The 17,398-nt window shown below is 41.3% G+C and overlaps 1 protein-coding gene across 2 annotated transcripts in view; it reads left to right on the plus strand.

Annotated features, from left to right (window-relative positions):
• The window catches only part of LOC124145532 (TBC1 domain family member 13-like), a 56,720-nt gene extending 48,137 nt beyond the window's left edge, over positions 1 to 8,583 (plus strand). For both annotated transcript variants that reach the window (XM_048389538.1, XM_048389539.1), the window contains exons 13-15: positions 201 to 258; positions 1,222 to 1,310; positions 1,665 to 8,583. In XM_048389538.1, the coding sequence (XP_048245495.1) occupies positions 201 to 258; positions 1,222 to 1,299 (136 nt within the window). In that variant the 3' untranslated portion in view covers positions 1,300 to 1,310; positions 1,665 to 8,583. The remainder of the gene's footprint in view (positions 1 to 200; positions 259 to 1,221; positions 1,311 to 1,664) is intronic.
• Positions 8,584 to 17,398: the final 8,815 nt, after the last annotated feature.

A 17,398-nucleotide genomic window follows, 5' to 3' on the forward strand; every position in this document is an offset into this window, starting at 1 on the left:
CTCGGGAGTCACCAGTGTCTGGGTGGGGTATTCATGTTAATCTGCAGCATGGTATCTCAGTGGGCTAGCATACACACACATGCATGCAAGTCGCTATAGAAATGCAATAATCTTGAACACAATGTTAAACCCAATTTCACCACCTTCTATACCCGATCTAATAAATGTAACAAGGCTGTTACTTTGACCTTTCTCCTCAGGCTCCTCAGGGAAGATTTACTAAAGGGTGATTTTCCCCACAACATGAAACTACTTCAGGTAAGTACTTGTATTAATGTACAAAATACATCCGAACTTTCAGACAGGAACAGATTCCCTTGTTGTAATTGTTGGGAAGAGTTATTTCCCATACATAGTGACAGAAACACCTTGACCTTTCTCACCTTGTGCGCTAGAGTTATCTCCCATATATAGTGGCAGAAACACCTTTAGATGTCTCCCCTCGTGTGCTGGAGTTATCTCCCTTACATAGTGGCAGAAACACCTTGATCTGTCTCATCTTGTGCGCTAGAGTTATCTCCCATACATAGTGACAGAAACACCTTTACCTGTCTCATCTTGTGCGCTAGAGTTATCTCCCATACATAGTGACAGAAACACCTTGACCTGTCTCACCATGTGTGCAAGAGTTATCCCCCTTACATAATGACAGAAACACCTTGAACGGTCTCTCCTTGTGTGCTAGAGTTATCTCCCATACATCGAGACAAACTCTCCCATGTTATCTCCAACCTCTTGGGAACAAGAGATCACCATTGTCCAATGCTTTCCATAAAATCTGACTGACATTATTGTTCCCTGACATTTTTGAAGACATATATGTTGATCATCCCCATGCTTTCCGTCACTTGTTTTTGCCGGGCCTTGACTTGATCATTGACCTCACTGACCTGCGTTCTCATTGGATAGGTCCAGTGGTTGAGTATTAGCTCATGTCCAAGGCTTTGGTCGACTCTACACATGGGCTCAATGTGTGTCACATGTTATCGGTGTCCCCGACTGTGATATGGCTGGAATATTGCTCAAAGTCAGCTCACTCACTCACTCACTCACTCACTCACTCACTCACTCACTCACTCACTCACTCACTCACTCACTCACTCACTCACTCACTCACTCACTCACTCACTCCATTTATCTACAGGCACAAACTGAGCAGTCAGAAATATAAACGTGCCCCTGCAGCTGTTTATGTGAATGCACACACGTTTTGTATTTCAGAATTTCCCACCTTCTATTGATGTGCAGACAGTATTAGCGAAGGCCGTTGAAGTCAAAGATCGACACCAGGGCTTGTGACACTCACAGAGGTAGAGTCAGACATTCGGAACGACCCATGCACATCAAGAACTTGTTGGACAAAGCACTTAAATTTTGACAACTGCTTTGTGAATTGATGGCCTGAGGCTTATGTCTTTATTTTGGGGGGAACGCCTCTGTGGTCTAGTGGAAAACCATAGGATGTATTGCTGCTTGGAGAATAAATCCATTACCATTTACAAACTGATGCGTACCTCAAACTCCCAGTCCAGTCACTGACTTAAGGATCTGCTGAAACTAGTGGCAAACTGTCTTTGTTTCCCAAAGTAATATCAGTATACCAATAGTCACCCCATTACAATACCATTTTCAAGAGATGATAACAATTATATTTTCTTTTACAGATGATTGACACAGCTCAGCATTTTCTTCAACTTGTCAACAAATAAACCAACTATCGTTGTCCCCACAAGACTAATACCTTACCAGCCACACCACAGAAAATACCCTCAACAGCTGGAGTCTCTGGTACAGCCACCCTCAACAGCTGGAGCCTCTCCCTGGTACAGTCACCCTCAACAGCTTGAGTCTCTCCCTGGTACAGCCACCCTCAACAGCTGGAGTCTCTCCCTGGTACAGTCACCCTCAACAGCTGGAGTCTCTCCCTGGTACACCAGTGCTACATACACCCTCAACAGCTGGAGTCTCTCCCTGGTACAGTCACCCTCAACAGCTGGAGTCTCTCCCTGGTACAGCCACCCTCAACAGCTGGAGCCTCTCCCTGGTACAGTCACCCTCAACAGCTGGAGTCTCTCCCTGGTACAGTCACCCTCAACAGCTGGAGTCTCTCCCTGATACAGTCACCCTCAACAGCTGGAGTCTCTCCCTGGTACAGTCACCCGCAACAGCTGGAGTCTCTCCCTGGTACAGCCACCCGCAACAGCTGGAGTCTCTCCCTGGTACAGTCACCCTCAACAGCTGGAGCCTCTCCCTGATACAGTCACCCTCAACAGCTGGAGTCTCTCCCTGGTACAGTCACCCGCAACAGCTGGAGTCTCTCCCTGGTACAGCCACCCGCAACAGCTGGAGCCTCTCCCTGGTACAGTCACCCTCAACAGCTGGAGTCTCTCCCTGGTACAGTCACCCTCAACAGCTGGAGTCTCTCCCTGATACAGCCACCCTCAACAGCTGGAGTCTCTCCCTGATACATACACCCTCAACAGCTGGAGTCTCTAGTACACCAGTGCTACAGCCACCCTCAACAGCTGGAGTCTCTCCCTGGTACAGTCACCCTCAACAGCTGGAGTCTCTCCCTGATACAGCCACCCTCAACAGCTGGAGTCTCTAGTACACCAGTGCTTCAGTCACCCTCAACAGCTGGAGTCTCTCTCTGGTACAGCCACCCTTAACAGCTGTAGTCTCTCTCTGGTACACCAGTGCTTCAGTCACCATTAAGCCTCTGTGTAAATGTGAGCGTACACTACAGTGTTTCCATGTATCACCATCTGTCTTTCCTGTGCAACATTGTGTGTGGACATTTGACAGGGGAGCTTATTGAGATGAAAATGATGCTTTCCTTGCAACCAATTTCAATTACCTTGTATCTTTCTATTTTCATTAACAAGCCTTTTGATCAAATAGCTATGTTGGTAAATATCAAGATAAATACTTACTAGTTCTACATGTACATTATTAGATTTCTTGAGTGATTGAGCAGATCGCCACTGCACATATTTGCACAGCCCATGAATCATGCAGTTGAAACACTACCTGTCCCCAGCTGAGGAAATTTTGTAAACGCTAGTGTTCTTCCCATAATTTCATGTTAAATATAGCATTTTCCAAAAGCAACTGTTGGCTAGTGGGATTCAGCACTACAATATGGGTCACATGTACACACCTCCATTAGTCGACCTGAGGCTACCTTGAGTCTTCCTGAGGCTACCTTGAGTCTACCTGAGGATACCTTGAATCTACCTGAGGCTACCTTTTGTCTACCTGAGGCTACCTTGAGACTACCTGAGGATACCTTGAGTCTACCTGTGGATACCTTGAGTCTACCTGAGGCTACCTTGAGTCTACCTGAGGATACCTTGAGTCTACCTGAGGCTACCTTGAGTCTACCTGAGGATACCTTGAGTCTACCTGAGGATACCTTGAGGCTACCTTGAGTCTACCTGAGGATACCTTGAGTCTACCTGAGGATACCTTGAGTCTACCTGAGGATACCTGGAGTCTACCTGAGGATACCTTGAGTCTACCTGAGGATACCTCGAGTCTACCTGAGGATCCCTTGAGTCTAGCTGAGGATGCCTTGAGTCTACCTGAGGATACCTTGAGGCATCCTGAGGATACCTTGAGGCATCCTGAGGATACCTTGAGGCTCAGGGTTGTGGTTTTGGGGGAGAAGGTTAGGGTGTGTGGTTGTTTTCCCTTTAGCACAATGAGTATCGGACATTACAACAAATTTAGTTTGAGTACAAGGATGAAACTTTCAAGCCTGACAACCAGGGCATACTTCTCCAGCTGATCATGTATCACTGGATATTGGGTCACACGAGGAAGATGGAGACCATGTTCAGCTTGTTTCAAAAGAATGAGTCTGTCACATTATTTGTCTACAGGCTGCAATATTGTGTACATGTACTACTCAAAAACAGGTTAACTATAGTAATATGAAAGCATTCCATGTTCTTTCAGTATTTATAATAGTATTAATATAAATATATACAAGAGGGCATGTGCCCATCTCATTTCTGGTCACTTCGAATGCCTCTGGGATATGTGTTGATTCTGATAACCTGATATTATGAAGCTTGATGGTATTAACTGATGGTATGGTTTTAGTACTGTTGAGTGAATTGCAGCCATGGAGATTATCTACATGTCTCATGATTGAACTGTGTATTGTTTCCAAGGTGACCTCAAGCCTAAGGCTGGGACGAGTCCAAATTGACTACCCGGGTACCCTACCCCCTATTTCCCAACCCTACCCGGGTACCCGCTGTCTCAAGAGATAGGTACAAAATGTCTGATTGCGAAACGTGTGACCGTACTCCTGGCAACATGTATTTAGATACAGGTTTAAAATGAGCTGGCCATGCATACACTGAAGTTGACTGAAGTTTTATCTTTGTGAAAACATATAAAGTCAGAAGGAATGCGTGCAGAGTTTTAGATCATGTGACCTACCATGGGTCTGGGTAGTCCTGTGGGTACCCGGGTCCTACTCAGTACCCACCCGACCCGAGTACCCGAGCTACCCGTCCCAGCCCTACTCAAGCCTCACCTTTTGGGAATGACTACAAACATTTACAGCAAAAGATGACTCAACCAGGATTCCTTAATCTGGAAGTTTATTAATCCGGACCACTTCACTAAGAACAGTACCATCCAGATTAACAGGTTTGCTGACATAACACTATAGTGCAGATACCCATCTGTTCGGAAATGAGATGTCACGATAATGTAGTTCAAGTTGATAAGATTGTTCTGTATTTTATATCAGAGAGACTAGCCCTCAAGTTGTAGACTAACATCATTGCCGGTGATTAATGTTTTTATAATTTCTGTTGTCAAAGAAGGCCAAAAAACTACTGTTATAATTGTGTTTTTGTGGATAAAGTATTGAAGCCATTTTTTGTCCCCAATGTGATATGACGGCAATACTTGTTTTAAACAGAGGTGTAAAACTATAGGTTAAGGAGTGGTAACACAATATGATGTGTGAAGATGGTTGTCCAGTTTTGTCTGAACATGATGCCAATACACAACAGTTCAGATCTCCAGTGAGTGTAAACATTAACCTACAACATCGCTCCTGCACCCTCCGTACATACCTCACATCATGGGCATAAACATTTGCACAATTTGCATGAATTATTGAATATCAACTGTCAGGATATTTTATTATTTTAAATGTTTTTCGTATGGTGTGGACTTATATTTTCCAGTTTCAAGTCGATACGTGAACATCCGGGGTAGAATAGGTCTTCAGCACCCCATGCTATGAGTAAGAGGTGACTATGCTTGTCGTAAGAGGCCACTCATGGGATCGGGCTTATGGTACTATGGGGGATGGATGGCTTTGATTGCACAAAATGAACTCATATTGGAGTCTTCGAATAGCTTTGTCCAATTGGATGGTCAAGCATTGTTGCTGCCTGCAGATATTTGATGTATGTGCAATAGTATTTGGCTTAGTTGTCGTCCTGTACTGCAGAATAGCCACATGACCTTGGGACCTCGTACTTGCTCACTAGGTTGACCGACAATTTTTTTGAAAACTGTTGATTGCCATAAAAGGCGACTTTCCGTGTCATAAGAGGTGATAAACAGGATCAGGTGGTCAGGCTCGCTGACTTGGTTGAATGCATGTCATCGATCCCAATTGCGTGGATAGATGCTCATGACATGAATCACAGGATTGTCTGGTCTAGACTTGATTATTTACAGACCACCGCCATATAGCTGGAATATTGCTGAGTTCGGCTTTAAACAACAAACGAATGAACGAATGAAGGAAAACTGTCGAATGTTGAAATAAGAATAGAAATTAAAGTGTGCAATATTTGTTTAGTATATTTCAATGAAAAACAACTATACAGGATCTGTATTTGAAGTAAGAGCAGTAGTTTTTTTCTACTAATGATTTTGAGTTTTCTACATTGGAAAGATACTCGCAAAACCCAACTAATATTAGCAATTTGTGTAAATGATAAATGATGACTGATGGGGAATAGTTAAATAGTTTGTGTGTGAACTGTCGAAATCTACTTGTCACGATATGAAGGCTACTTCTTCAAATTACTTTTATCACAATATATTTCAGCTTGTGTACAGAGTTCTTTCAGGGCATTCTGACCACGCCAGGGACATGGGGAAAATCTTGATTATATTTGATATATTATTATTTAGATTTTCTTGGAGATTAATGTTGGAATGTGGGGCTTCTGCTAGTGCAGTGTGGTAAGCTGGGCATGGTATGTTTTCACCACTGCAGTACTGTATTCGGTGCTGTTGAGTTGAGTCAGTGAGTCTTATCACAGGTGAAATATTGTGATGTGAATTGGATTCTGCTTTTAGTTTTATGACCATGGAAAAGGTTTAGTCACATGTATTTTACAGTTGTATGGAAAGTTTTGAGGAAAAAATCAATTGACTTCAAATGTGTGCTGGATGAACAATACGGTTATACATTTTAGAATCCTGAAATATGGATGTTCAGTTCATTTGTCTACACCATTGCTAGTCTTTCTATACTGCTTCCCAGTTGTTGAGAGTGCATGGACACCGATTGGTTTACAGTGTGATAGCAGGTGCTTGTCGAGCCCCCTGTGGTGGAAACGGATACACGGTTTAAAGTAGACGCTGATAGATCTTGGGTTTTCAAGGGATTGCCAACATCAGTTGCCTTGTATGATTTTAATTCAACGAATTGGGTGCCAGAGGTCAGTATGAGTGCAATATCCACAAATTATTTCAACATTTCACTATTGGGCTATTTGTATGCATGCTGTGTTAGAGTGGTCTCCCTTGGATGTCTCAGGATGTGTTGATTGTCTATTCAGCACCTGATTCTCCTATATTATTGTCCTTTGTCCATTGTCACCATTCCCTTGCTTGTGGGATTCACCAAAGTAGTAAAGGTCTGCATCACTTTGGGCTTTCTTCCACCATTCTGCTTAAGCTGTGATATAACTGGAATACCCTCTGTTTAGAGTAGTGCTAAGACCTACTCACTTGAAAGGCTTGAGTCCTTGAAGATGAACTTGAGTACCTGACCAGGGGAAATAACTCACATCTTTTCTTTGAATCAGTGTCTGGACATAGTTTGAATTCGATGATGCTTAGAACAACTTAGTCAAAATGTCGATTATTTGGCATATTACAGTGGAATTCGGGTCCTTAAATTGGCACAAGTTTTGTGAAGTTGTACATTGTTGGAGATATTACGTGTGAAGAAGAGTGTTTTCAATACCATGCAGACAATGCCTTCCTTCTGTAAACCTTGTCATGGAATTGAAATTAATTGTTTGATTATTATTTGAGTTTTCCATATGTTTACTTTTTGTTTAGACATGTTTCTTTAAGCATACCCACATACTTTATGTTTTGTGTATAACATATCAATCATTCCACTACGATAGATGATTATTATTATTATTATTATTATTATTATGCTGTATTCGCCTTAACAAGCATCTTTGTTTTTAGAGATTGAGCAGTATTGTTTGTTTGTTTTTTGTTTAACGCCGCACTCAGCAATATTCCAGCTTTATGATGGCGGTCTGTTAATAATCAAGTCTGGACCAGACAATCCAGTGATTGACATGAGCATCGATCCACACAATTAGGATACGATGACATGCATCAAGTGATCAAACTAAGTTCAAACGTTGATGAAATATTTTTTTATCACAGCTACGAGGCAATTATTTACCCCTAGTATGCTGCTGTTCTCAGTGAAAGAATATTTTATTTACACAAAAACTGTCTGTCACATGACCTTTTGGTCATGGTAGGGAGCGCTTCTAAAGATTATGTACAGCTAAATCAAGAAGGTCGGGGGTGCTTATTGAAGCTGGGTACTTATTAAGGCGAATATAGTATTCAGTTTTCTCAAAGTGATGTACTCTTTGTTTACAGATACTTTATTGCATATATTCCATATCTGTGACCGTTATGTTCAATGTAGGTCTGGAATGTCAATAGAAATGTCTATATTCCATATTATTTCTCTATCATTACATATTCCTATCTTGGAATCTGCCAGCAAGGGAACCAGTAACCCTGTGAGCGCGACCCTTTTAGTGGGGGTAGCCTAGTGGTAAAAGCGTCGGCTCATCACGCCCAAGACCTGGTTCGATTCCTTTCATGGATCAAACAAAGCCCATTGTTGGTGTCCCCAGCATCGTATGGCTGGAATATTTGAACTGTGTAAAACAATATATAGAATTGTGAAACAATACTTAAGGATACTGACAGGGTAAAAAGTGGTTGATATTAACTATAAGTTCTTGTGACTATGTTTGGAGGCAGCACTGTGAGGATTATGTGATTGGTGATGATGTGCAGTGCCGGCCAGCTCTTATATGAGGGTCATAATGGGTGTGACTATCTTGTGTCAATGACTTTATATCATTATTGTAAGTGTAAGTCTAAGTTTGTTAGAACATACATAGAACAATATATATAGAATATTAAATATACATAGAACAATGAAATACTGCTTAGTGGTAACAAAAATGTTACATGGAATGGGGAGGAGTCAGCAGAATGATACAGTACTAAGACCAATCTCACCCCCCACCCCACCCCCACTATTTCACGCAAGTTGTACTTCCTACTGACAAGGTGGCCCGGTCTTCTAAGGCGCCATGATTCTCTGTGCAGGGTTGCGTCCCATGGGCACCCAGAAACCTATGATTGTGGGTTCGAATCCCGGTTCGCCCCGATTTTGTTTCTAGGTTTGTCAGCACCATACCCGTTTTCGTGGATTTCACCAAAGTTGTGAACGTCTGAGACCTGCATCACTTTGGGCTTTCCACCCACATTAAGCTGACACACTGTGATATAACTGGAATACTGTTAAAAGCGGTGTTAAACCCAACTCACTTACTCCCATTGTTAATGCACTCTGTTGAGTAGATGGTAAAAATTGCAATATATTTTGAGGATTTGTTTGATAAGAAAAATACCATTTCTTTCTGTAATGGAGAAAGATAATTTAACTTCTTGTGGATATTTTACAGCAACTTTTATGATCATAATTACTGATATTGCTTATTTGCAGAAAGATCTTCTGCAACCCTGAGCGCAAATACACAAACAAACGTATTTGCCTAAACTTTGATATTAGACAGCAATGGAGGAGGTGTCTGCAGTGCGTTAATGAGTTGCTGTTCATGAGGAAAGCATGTCCTGTGCAAGAGATCTATTTATGTATGGGTATTCTGCTTAAAAATGTCTGTATATAGTTTTGTTCATACAAGGTTATAAAAATATTTATGTTTACCAAAATAGTGCATATGAATATTTGTTCTCTGTGTGGGGATCTTTATATATACTTTTTGAATATGTTATAAAAATTCATGCAATATAACACATACCCTTTCACAGAGTTTTTATGTTTGCAAAGTTTCCCTTTAGAACGATGTTGATTTCCAGTTGCGAGTTTCAGGTTCAGAGTATTTCCATTGATATTTCTGTTGGATCAGGTGTATGATGTGAAAATGTCTAGCCTTCGTTCCATCCTTCATGTCTTGTATATTGAATGCACATATAACTTTGTGTCCTTGGCATGCATCGTCAGCACTTCCTGTGTTTATACAATGTGTTCTTCCATCACTCCTGAATACACACCGCCAGTTTGCAGTGTTGTCACCATTTATGATCAATGAAACGACCTGGGCCTCGTTCCACAAAGCGATCGTAGCACTACGACTGTCGACTGTCGTAAGTCTATGTCAAAGCATGGGAGTTACGGTTGTCTTAGCGCTAAGAGCGCCTAGTGGAACAGGGCCCTGGTTGCAACAAGAGGGAAACAATCAAATACTCAGACCAGTGAGCGTTCATGTTACATTGGCACTATTTCTTGTGCAACATACATGGCCCAGTCTTCTAAGGCGCCACAATTCGCCGGATTGTGGTTGTTTCTAGGTTTGTCAGCACCATACCCGTGCTCAAGGGGTTTCACCAAAGTGGTAAATGCCTACGACCTGCATCACTTCGGGCTTTCCTCCCACATTAAGCTGACACACCGTGATATAACTGGAATACTGTTATAAGCGGCGTTAAACCCAACTCACTCACTCACTCTTGTCAAACATGCCGCAAGGCCTTGCACCTGTGTCAGGCAATGGTTGGCTTCGCACAAAGTTAATGGATAGAAAAGTCTTGTATTATTTATTTGAATAATAAACAGCCTCATTTGATTACCTAACTGAAAGGACACATATGACTATTACATGTATGTATATATGGGTGATTGAGGCATGCAGTGTATACAACTTTGTAAAGTGATGACGATAGCATTTTAAATGTTTAAATATTTTTAATTGTGGACATATTTCAAAGACTACATATTCCTCTATGTTTTAATTAGTTTACAATAAGCTGCAATATATTCGTTGTTACATTTTCATACAAGTTTTTGAAATATGTGAAAAATGGGGGCATTTCAATAAAGTCTTCTGTGTACACTGACTGTCTGCGCATGTGATTCACATGAAGCACAAATGTTTGATTGATGATTTTTACGGTGCGTTTCATCTTTTAGAGAAAACAAGGGATACACACAGTGAATTTCTTATGCTGTCAGTACTTGTTGACAAGAAAGCAATGTGATAGCTAATGTGTGTATGTTGTATATTGTGTGCTAATCCATGAGTTGATCATCTTCAGATGCATGCATCACAAGGATAAGGTCATGTGTGTCTGTGTGTTGACCTCCACAAATAAGAAGTATGACAGCGGTCATTCTAATTTTGGCTCATGATCTGCTTGACTGTAATGGTGTGGGCATTCTAAAATTCTAATTGGAAGATAAATGCGTGTTTTCTACCTACCCCAGCAAAATATTTATGTTTGCTCCAGTCAAGTTGTGTAAGTGATTTTAGGAAGCAGATTGCCTTCAAGCCACATTAAGGGAGTTCACCAAGTATAAACATTGTTTGTGTGTGATTGTAAACAAAAAATGCCTTTGGTTTTGTTTGATGTTAAATATTTATTTTTTTTGCAATTGGCAGAAATGTATTGTCACTTTTATTGTCAATTACTAGTGTTAATGAAAAGTTCAAAGGAGAGGGACACAATGGCTTAGAATGAACGCTGTTGTCACCTCAACACATTGGTGGGACAAAACCTCACAATTTTAGAACACCTGTGTAATTCCCAGTCACTGTACTGACTCTTCTTCTATATTTGTCACATTGCAATAATGTCCATGCGAGTCATGCATGCAAACACCACCGAAGTTCATGTTGACTTTTGTTGAGAGTTCTGCTTAAGTATTGTGCAAGACTGCTCTGTATATTGTAAATATACTTATTTTGTGCCAGAAACATGAATATAAAAAATAAAATTGGAAAAGCTGTAGATCTTTGTGTTGATTTCTTGGGTTTTCTTCAAAACCAGCTGTAGATCTTCCACTCAAAGCCCGAAACTGGACGTATCACATCAGCATAACATTTTCTGTACAGGTCTGATCATAAAAAAGTTTAGATTTCATTTTGAAAATTCAAAACGTCAGCCACAGTTGTCAAATTTAGTATGAGAAAGCTGACAGACATTTTAGTGGCTTCCTTCTTTACAAAATGTTTAAGTCCTCATATAAATTCGTTTAAAAAAATGGGGAGGTGGGGTAGCTTAGTGGTTTAAGCGTTCGCTCGTCACGTAAACCCTGGTTTGATTCCCTACATGGGTACAATGTGTGAAGTCCTTTTCTGGTGTCACCTGTGGTGATATTGCTGGAATATTGCGAAAAGCATCGTAAAACCATACTCACTCATTTTAAAAAAGCTGTAAATTCAACCATGGGGAAAAGTATGAAGTCAGTAGAATATCTAATATGAGGGGTGCCTGAAACGTTCTGAGTTTAACTACGAAGTATGTATAGTACACCATAGTACACCAAGGTTGCATGTATTTAGTACCCTACTTTCCATGTTTACAGGCTGCATTTGAGCCAAATACACAGCCAGACAGCATATTTCTGCAAGCCTTAAAGTGACTAGATTGGCGAGCTTCAACAGCCATCCGTGCGGATACGCTGTCAACACAAGGAGACAATGCTTCTTCTTTAAAGAGATGAACAGTGGAGTTCCAGAGGGGAAGAGGGAGCCTTGAACAAGATCCAGGATCAGGAAGACCTTCAACTGCCACCACTAAGGAAACTTGATGAAATACATAATATGATCATGGCTGATCGACGTCTCAGCACACGTCACATAGCCAATATTGGAGGCATCTTTTGGAGGAAATGAAGACGGAGAGGAATGAACTGGGCTTGGATTGTTTGTTTGTTTAACGCCGCACTCAGCAATATTCCAGCTACATGTTTATGATTTTGGTCTGTAAATAATCAAGCTTGGACCAGACAATCCAGTGACTGACATTAATGTGCATCGATCCACGTAATTGGGATACGATGACATGCATGAACCAAGTCAGCGAACCTGTCCAACCCATTAGTCGCCTCTTACGACAAGCATAGTCGCCTTTTACGACAAGCACGGGTTGCTGAAGAGCTATTTTAACCCGGATCTTCACAGGTCAAACTGGGCATGACTAAGCTTTCAGCCCACTGGGATTCCAGGCGTCTGACTCATGATAAGAAATGCTCCAGGTTCTTTATCTGTCGTGAGAATATGTCATTTTTGAAGCAGACCCGGCTGATTTTGTTGAGCGATTTTGAACTATGGATAAGTCTTAGATTCATGACCATCGGCCAGTGACAAAACAATAGTCAAAGCAGCGGAAAGATGTCTCTGATAAAAAAGGCAAAATCAGTTCCACAAGCTGGCAAGGGAGTGTCTTCGTAAGGGATTTCAAATGAATCCTACTTGTGGACTACCTTCCAAAAGATCAGACAATTATAGTCAATATTATGCTAATCAGCTTTGGAAACCGTGTAAATATAAAGACTAAAAGTCATGGAAAACACACTAAGAATGTGTTGTTCCACCAGGACAATGCATCTGTGCACAAGTCTTGTGTTGTCGCCATGGCTGCAATACATAACTATGGATGGAATTGAACTCATGGAGAATCCTCCACATTCACCAGTTTTGGCACTGCCATCTTTCAACCTCTTTCAAAACTTGAAGAAAGAACTGTATAGCAAGCATTAAGCAAATGATGATGGCGTCATGTCTGCCGTGGATGACCTTTCACACCAATCGGAGGAAGCCTTCAATGCCAGAGGGATCCAGACACTCCAGGATAGTTGGCAGAAGTGTTGTGGACCTCGGAGTGGATTATGTTGAATATGTCTTGTAGCGGCCATAATATTTTAGAGTCCCGTGATAGGTTTCGAACCACGGACCTTCTGATCACTGGTCGGACGCCTTGTCCACATGACCAAAGAGGTTAACCCCGCCAGCAAGTTTACAAGGTAAGGATGTCATCTGTGGGATGACTGCACGCCCTGCTACATACTTCCCCGTCAACAGAAGGCACGTCTCGGGCCGCATCGTAGGGTACTGGTCATTTTTTTGCTCAAATTTGATATGAACGTGCTCAGCCCCACGTTGGGCGCCAATGTAGCGGCCATATAATGTCCGAGGCCCGTGATGGCATTCGAACCACGGACCTTCTGATCAGAAGTCGGACGCCTTGTCCATATGACCAAAGAGGTTAACCCCGTCAGCAAGCTGACAAGGTAAGGATGTCATCTGTGGGATGACTTCACGCCCTGCTACAGTCTAAAGACATATAAAAATATTCTGATATCATCGACATTCTGAGAGAGCAATTCGTAAGAAAATCAACATGAGAAAAGCAAGTACCTTATGTCAGAAACACAGTTTTCATCCGAGATTGATGTGGACATCTAGGTAGATTCTTACTTATCAGTCTCCCTCAGTACTTACCTACTCTCAGATGCGTTTACTAAACATACTATAACGCCCCGTTTCCACGAGAATGTCCTTACTTCCAAAGCTTGAAAGTAATGTGCTGTTCTAGCATTAAAATCAAAACTCAGAAAAACTGACACGAGTTACAATGATCATGCATTATTTGTAAACCTTTCTCTCCTAAAGTATCAATACCAATTAAGCGATAAACTAAAATGTGGTTTCAATGTAGAAGTTTCCAGCGTAAATTACATATATTTGTTTTATATTCGAAATCAGTAGCGATAGCGTGAAATTTTGCTTGCAAAAATAATTTTGGTATTGAATCAAAGTTCGAAAACTCTAAGTTGAAATGGTGTGTTTCCATTTTACCTCTGAATTACCATTCAGAATTGAGTGTTTTGAATAATGTACATATCTACCCCAGTAAAATATTTATGTTTGATAATGTCATGCTCTGTAAGTGATTTTAGGAAACAGTGTTTGATGGATGATTTTTACGGTGCATTTCATCTTTTAGAGAAACAATCATCTTCAGATGCATGTATCACAAGGATAAGGTCATGTGTGTCTGTGTGTTGACCTCCACAAAGAAGAAGTATGACAGCGGTCATTCTAAGTTTGGCTCAAGATCTGCTTGACTAATGATGTGGGCATTCTAAAATTCTATTTGGGAGATAAATGCGTGTTTTCAATGAAAAGCTATTTCACTTGTTATGTGATGGTGCATTCTTAACTTTGGAACCAAATGCACAGCTTCAAAAGAGTTGTTGCAAGCAAAGGTGGTCTTTGTGATTTGAATCCTCTGTTTTACCATTCAGAATTGAGTATTTTGAATAATTTACAAACCTACCCCACCAAAATATTTATGTTTGATCCTGTCAAGTTGTGTAAGTGATTTTAGGAAGCAGATTGCCTTGAAGCCACATTTAGGGAGTATACCGAGGATAAACACATGTTAGTGTGTGATTGTAAACAAAAACGCCTTTGATGTTAAATATTATTTTCTTTACGATTGGCATAAACAGATTGTCACCTCTATGGCCCATTAATAGTGTTAATGAAAAGTTAAAAGGAGACTACACAATGGCTTAGAATGAACGCTGTTGTCAACTCAACACATTAGTGGGACAAAAACCTCAATATTTTAGAACACCTGTGTAATTCCCAGTCACTGTACTGACTCTACTTCTATATTTGTCACATTGCAATGCATGCAAACAGCACCGAAGTTCATGTTGACTTTTGTTGAGAGTTCTGCTTATGTATTGTGCAAGACCTCTATTTTAACCCGGATCTTCACGGGTCAAACTGGGCATGACTAAGCTTTCGGCACACTGGGATTCAAGGCGTCTGACTCATGATAAGAAATGCTCCAGGTTCTTTATCTGTCGTGAGAAAGTACATGTACAATGATCATGCATTATTTGTAAATGTTTCTCTCCTAAAATATCAATACCAATTAAGCGATAAACTAAAATGTGGTTTCAATGTAGAAGTTTCCAGCGTAAATTCGATATATTTGTTTTATATTCGAAATCAGTAGCGATAGCGTGAGATTTTGCTTTCAAAAATAATTCTGGTATTGAATCAAAGTTCGAAAACTCTAAATGGAAATGGTGTGTTTCAATTTTTCCATGACACAATGCCAAACAAATGAGAAGGGGGGGGGGGGGGGGGGGGGGGGGCACGGGTGGCCCAGTCGTCTAAGGCGACGAAGAGTTGCGTTCCTTGGGCACACCAGAAACCTATGATTGTGGGTTCGAATCTGATGTATGTCATCCCACAACTGACTGCAGGTCATCTAAATCAGAGGCGTCAGTGGTGTAGGGAACGACAGCACTCAGATAATCAACGTAGGGCTAATGTCATGTTTTGTGACGAAATGAGGTTCATTCTCCACATCCATGCCTGAAGGAATTGAGTTTGGAGACGACCTAATCAGCGTTTTATGGACGTTAACATCGTACATCATGATCGTTTTGCACAACGTGTTGGGCAACGTTTCATCTTTCAAGATGATAATACACGTGCTCATTGTCCCAGGATCGTTATCCAATTCCTCCAACATAAAAAACAGCCATGTCATGGCCAGCACTCATTCACCATTGAACATGTCTGGGACGTCATTGACAGACGTGTACGTCAACGTCAAAATCCACCCACTCTCATTGACATTGGTCGGCTCATCAGAAGCATTCCGAGAAGAATTCGTGCATGCCTGACCAACAAAGGTAGTTTTACCCGATATTGGTTGACCCCCAACCTCTTTAACGACCTAGAGGGCCACCGTCTCATCACACCAACCATTAGAAACCATTAGATCTGATCGCCAACACCCCTTCAGATATGTTCATATCATTTCCATTTGCCAATGCCATATAGATCAGATCGTGATGATTCCCATTATCCCCTACTTCATCTTAGCATAGTATATGTGGCATTACCTGACTTATGTCACTTTTTCCAAGGTCTTTGTCTTGAGTTAATCTAGATCCATGCATAGCCAACTTTTTAAAAAAAATTTTTTTATACATTTTGTTGCTTCAGCATACTGGTATTTTTTCTGTTATCGGCCAGTCAGCATTATGAAAATAGAATGCCCGAAGTAATACGGACACCTTCTGCTTTGGTAAAACCAACAAGCAGTATGGAACTGCCAGGTCAAGAATCATAATCAGGGTGATTCTGCAATTTGAACATGGGACAATCTGGACTGTGGTGGCACCTTAGCCGACAGGTCTGTCTTTGTCTCAGGAAGTTGAAGTATTGGTGGTGGTGGTAATAGGAATTAATTACTAGGGTCAAGGAAAAGCTCGAAGCGACGGAGAGAGATGTAATAAGTTTACCTCTTTGGTGAAACCCACAAACAGGGATTTGGTGTTAACTAACGTGTGTCGATAGAACAGTGTAGGATTTAGCAAGTAATAGTCTCGAAGGCATGCAACACATTGGCAAAATAAGGTTGTGAAATAAACCTTTGTACTGGCCTCTTTTTGTGTGTTATTATTCAGGTTCACACAGAGAGTAATGCCAGAGTTTACACCGACATTCTTGGTGCTCCTAAAAATAATGTGTAAAAAGAACATTCTTTGGCTCCTCCCCTCAAAATGTGTTTGTAAGTCTGCAAAACCCCAACCTGTTATTTCCTTATTCTCTTTTACTAACATCCGAGTTATTTATGCATTTCAGTTGAAACTTCAAATTAACCTAAAAGCATACAGTGTGTGACGTGAGGATGGTCAGGTTCGGTGATTGTCATCGTAACCTTTGGTGTGTGACGTTAGCATGGTCTGTCTGGTGCCTGCCATCGTACCCTTTGGTGTGTGACGTCAGGATGGTCTGACTGGTGACTGTCATCGTAACCTTTGGTGTGTGACGTCAGGATGGTCTGACTGGTGACTGTCATCGTACCCTTTGGTGTGTGACGTCAGGATGGTCCTACTGGTGACTGTCATCGTACCCTTTGGTGTGTGACGTCAGGATGGTCTGACTGGTGACTGTCATCGTACCCTTTGGTGTGTGACGTCAGGATGGTCCTACTGGTGACTGTCATCGTA

This window comes from Haliotis rufescens, unplaced genomic scaffold (assembly GCF_023055435.1).
Source record: "Haliotis rufescens isolate VD_foot unplaced genomic scaffold, xgHalRufe1.0.p SCAF_8, whole genome shotgun sequence".
Classification (NCBI taxonomy): Eukaryota; Metazoa; Mollusca; class Gastropoda; order Lepetellida; family Haliotidae; genus Haliotis; species Haliotis rufescens.